This window comes from Cicer arietinum, chromosome 8, assembly GCF_000331145.2.
Source record: "Cicer arietinum cultivar CDC Frontier isolate Library 1 chromosome 8, Cicar.CDCFrontier_v2.0, whole genome shotgun sequence".
NCBI lineage: Eukaryota > Viridiplantae > Streptophyta > Magnoliopsida > Fabales > Fabaceae > Cicer > Cicer arietinum.
In genome coordinates, this window is record NC_021167.2 from 22699494 (window position 1) to 22704030 (window position 4537).

Genomic DNA, 4537 nt, shown 5'->3' on the forward strand with positions numbered 1-4537 from the left:
AAGTCTGTGTTTGGTTTTCAAAAGAAAGGAGAAGGAAGGAAATAGAATAGAAAAATGGGATTATTTTTTAGTTGTTTGGTTGGAATGATATATGGAGAAACGAAATTTAAAGTTTTCTCTTCCATTGTTTGGTAGCGTGGAAAATTAGAAGAAAAAATTTAATATAAAATTGAAATGACATTTAATAATGAAAAGTAAGGGTAAAGTTGAGAAAATAACAAAATGTTGTGGTCTTTTATACTTTTCATTATTTATTTATTTTCAATTTTCTTCGCATTTTGGAAGGATTGGTACCGTGTGGGTCATAAATGGGTAACTTTTCCTTGCTCTTATATAGTTAAAGAACTAAAGGATTGAAACTTTAGAAATTTGTTTATGCTTAATTTTCTATTTTCCACTATCCTAAACAATGTGTAAATATAAATGTGCTTTTACTTTTTAATTTGATTAATGAAAAATATTAACAAGTATTTAAAAGTACTTATTAGAAATTTTAGGGTACAAATTTTAGGATACTTATTAGTAGTTTAGAAATTTTATCTTAGAAGTTATGTATTCAATTCATAGAAATTAAGTTATCTTTTAAAGATAACATTTTTATTTTTGGAATTCTTAAGAGATGTTCTTATGGTACATATAAGCAAGACATTTTCATTAAAGTAATATATTATGTAATATAATATAGGGTAAATACCACATATAGTTTCTTAACTTAATTTCAGTTAACGATTTAGTCCTTTATATTTTTTTTTTTTCGTTTTGGTCTTTTATGTTTTTAAATAATTTCAGAGTTACCCTTTAAGTGAGATTTTGTTAAGAAAACGTTAAAAAATCTCTCCTCCGTTTTCTCTTCATTTAAGTTTTCTCTCCCATTTTTTTTTTATGTTGTTTGGTTTCTGTTGTCATCTCCCTTCTTCAAATTCTCAAATTCATAAATTCTAACTTTTCCATCTCCCTTCTCCAAATTCCCAAATTCATGAATCTTAACTTTTCCAAATTCACGATTCATTTGCAATTTCAATTCTCGAGTTCATGGCTGCCTCTTTCACAAATGGGTCAAACGCAACCTCCTACAAACTGATACAATTTGGAAACATAATCAAACTTACTTGCTACTGAGAATGCGAATGCGAGGAAACTAAAATCGTCAACTGAATAGGGACTTCATCTTCGCTTTCTCTGAAGGAAACTGCGAACTGGACAAATGAAGAAAAATTGCAAATGAATCGTGAATTTAGGAGGGTGAAGACATATGAGAAAGTTAGGGTTCATGAATTTGGAAATTTAGAGAAAGGAGATGACAACAGAAACCAAACAACATAAAGAGAAATAGGAGAGAAAAACTAAATGAAGAGAAAACGGATGAGAGATTTTTTAACTTTTCTTAACAGAACCTCACTTAAAGGGTAACCCTGAAATTATTTAAAAACATAAAGGACCAAAACGGAAAAAATAAATAAATGACTAAATCGTTAACTGAAATTAAGTTAAGGGACTATAGGTGGTATTTAGCCTATAATATAACATAATAGATAATAACAATAATAATAATAATAATAATAAGGATATTTAATTCAATAATATCGACATTTGTTGAATTAAATCTTACATATCAATGAATATTATATCAATTTAAATAAATAAATACATGTTTTAAAAAAAAATATGTGGTTACATCTTTATAATTTATAAGAGCAACACATTTTGTAGTTGTGCAATTAAGATATCTAGATGAATGGAAATATATATATGGTAACTTTGGTCCAAGTAAGGGTAAGTAGTTAAAATAAAGTTAGGTTAGATGAGTTACTTTCTCACAACCTTGAATAGCATCCTCTGTTAGGTCACTTTAATAAATAAAAAATGTTATTTCAAAATAAATGTCACTTTTAAATCAACTTTAATTTTTTTTTTCTTCTAATTAAAGAACGTTTTCTATTGGTGTGTTTATAATAAAAAAGATACACAAATAATTAATAAGGACAAAGATAATTTGATAGAATAACTATTATTTTTTCTTTTAATTAATGCATTTTTTAATATTTGTACAAAAAATTTAAATATCGCTAATTTTTAAAACAAAAGGGAAAATTATTTTTTATTGAAACAATAATGTATTGTTGGATAGTACCATTTATTGTATGTGATTATTATAATTTATTATTGGTGTGTAAAGTTACTCCCTAAAAAGTTTGATAATGTTACAAGGGCAGAGAAACACAACAATTCCAGTTACAAAACTGCTTAAAATTTTGATTTCCAAAATACTTGTATAAAATGAATGAGAAATGTATAATCTCCAATCAGTGTACAACAGTATTTGGCATGGAAATCTAAAACTCTAAAGGACATTAATGTATCGACCACTGGTTGATAAACTTGAGTGAAAAAGTATAGTCAATTTTCTCTACAGGAACTTGCAACACCAATGTTCAATAAGGATCATCAATCAACCCTTTATCCCAACAAATTTCTTAAGTTTGTTTCTTTATGAAATTCCAATCAATATCTCCATTTGCCTACAAAAAACACAAACCATATTTTATTGTCATCATTAAGGTGTTAGTCAGCCAAAGTGAATAATAATCTATGTGGCACCGATACTTCTTATACGACACGACACATTTATTATATTCAATTAATTCATTTTCTCAAATTATTACCGGTGTTAGTGTTGTGTTTGGTGTCACTGTCAGTATCCGTGTTGCATAGATAATAATGTGATAGAATTTGAAACTTACTGATGTTTTAGCAATCTCTTTGGCTTTTTCGTCGTTGAAACCCAATGCAGACAAGACCTTTCGACCTGCCGATTCTTCTTGTGACCAAATTCCTAGAAGTAAATGTGCCACATTTGTTTCGCCTTCTTCACCTACATTTTATATCATAATAATTTTAGTATTACAAAAGAGAAAATATCAAAAATTAAACTGAGACTATTAGGAAGCAAGACAAACATCATCCCTGAAATAATAGAAAATTTCACTCAGCCTCCCCAGAGGTAGGTGCTATGAATACAAAAGAGAATCTAGGCAAGGAGCTGCCGATAACCGACGAATTCGACGAATTTAAGGGACACTTGGCATGTGAGGGTAGGTGTGTACAATCGAGGAGATCAGTGCCGTTTACAAATAGACAGGGTGTATGTATCATTTAAGCATACCTCAAAGGAGGTGAATGCAATTTCTCCTTGTTAGAATGCAACAACACAAGGGCTCTACTTGAATAAACAACTTAATAACGCTTCTAGCATAAGCGCTTATGATACATGTGTTTATGTATAAACCATTTTTATAACAAAAGATAAAATAAGGTTAAACTATTTCCATATAAGTTATCCTGAAGAGCCGAAAGAAATCAGCTGAAAACATTTTATGGACATGTCATGCTCATAAGCTCCCAAATAATAATTACATTAGACATTGAGACGTAAACTAATTGAGGCATAACTTAAGACTCAAGCAGACTATCAACATGACTGAAGCTTAAAAGTTATAAACATGCTAAAGCGAATTTGATGAGATTTTCACTCTTTATCTTAAGAAGCTGGAAAAATAAACAATTTAAAATTAAAATCATTTTGCATATTTCAGCTTTTAGCTTTTTTTTTCCTAACAAAACAGGCACAGACCAAGATAACAAAACGCTGTTTCTTTTACTTGAACTATAAAACACTGACAGGGACACAAGACACGTCACTGAGATGTAGCCACCGAGAACAATTAAAGAAAAGAGACATGATTGAATGTAACTACATGTGGGTGTCGGACGTCTGACAGAGCAATGGCACAAAAATTGAAAACGGGACACTCCCAACAAAAATGTGAATCTAGCTGATCAATTGGGAAAAATGGAAGGGGGTATTACTCGATACATAGACATGTCATCACGTAAAACCATGCATACCTGACTTTAATTTATCATCAATTGCCCAATCGACGGCTTTCTGAGCTGGTTCGGTCAAAGAAGGACGTATGGGACTGGAGAAGTAATAGTCAGATTTACCAAGTATCTCTAGCGTTTGTTCGCGTACTTTGAGATAAGTAATTCCATTAGCTCTTAAGAATTTCGCAGCTTTACTCGTACCTGAAAAGACAACAAAAATTAATCAAATGCTCAACAGCACCAATCAGAAACCAGAGAATAGAGTTATTCAAAATTCAATTAATGCAACTGCCTTCAGAATAAATGGGAAGATAAAGAGATCTTCGCATGATTTAAAAAAAATGGCATGATATTTTTTAATTCTTTATTTTTAAAATAATCATCATTGTTTGTGATTCTAGAGCAGAGTTATTTTGAATTCAAATCAATTTGTTGTTTTATCCCCTATATCAGTGTGTATATTTCAAATCCAAATTAATATCCCTTATTACCAAGTTAAAATTAAATTCACGATTCAAACTAATTATGACAAAACTTAGATGTAGTTCAATTTCAATGTATGCTATTCAAAATACCTAAAAGTAAATTGCTAATCTTTTAAAGAATTCAAAATACCTAAATGCACAATGCCAATATTCCAAAGTAAATCTTG

General features: G+C 29.7%; 1 protein-coding gene across 1 annotated transcript in view; it reads right to left on the reverse strand.

Annotated features, from left to right (window-relative positions):
* Positions 1 to 2232: 2232 nt before the first annotated feature.
* The window catches only part of LOC101512293 (ATP-dependent Clp protease ATP-binding subunit CLPT1, chloroplastic), a 4460-nt gene continuing 2155 nt past the window's right edge, over positions 2233 to 4537 (reverse strand). Inside the window, exons 4-6 of the mRNA XM_004514929.4 lie at positions 3907 to 4086; positions 2742 to 2872; positions 2233 to 2519 (exon numbers count right to left, since the gene is read on the reverse strand). Coding sequence (XP_004514986.1) covers positions 2475 to 2519; positions 2742 to 2872; positions 3907 to 4086 — 356 coding nt within the window. The 3' untranslated portion in view covers positions 2233 to 2474. The remainder of the gene's footprint in view (positions 2520 to 2741; positions 2873 to 3906; positions 4087 to 4537) is intronic.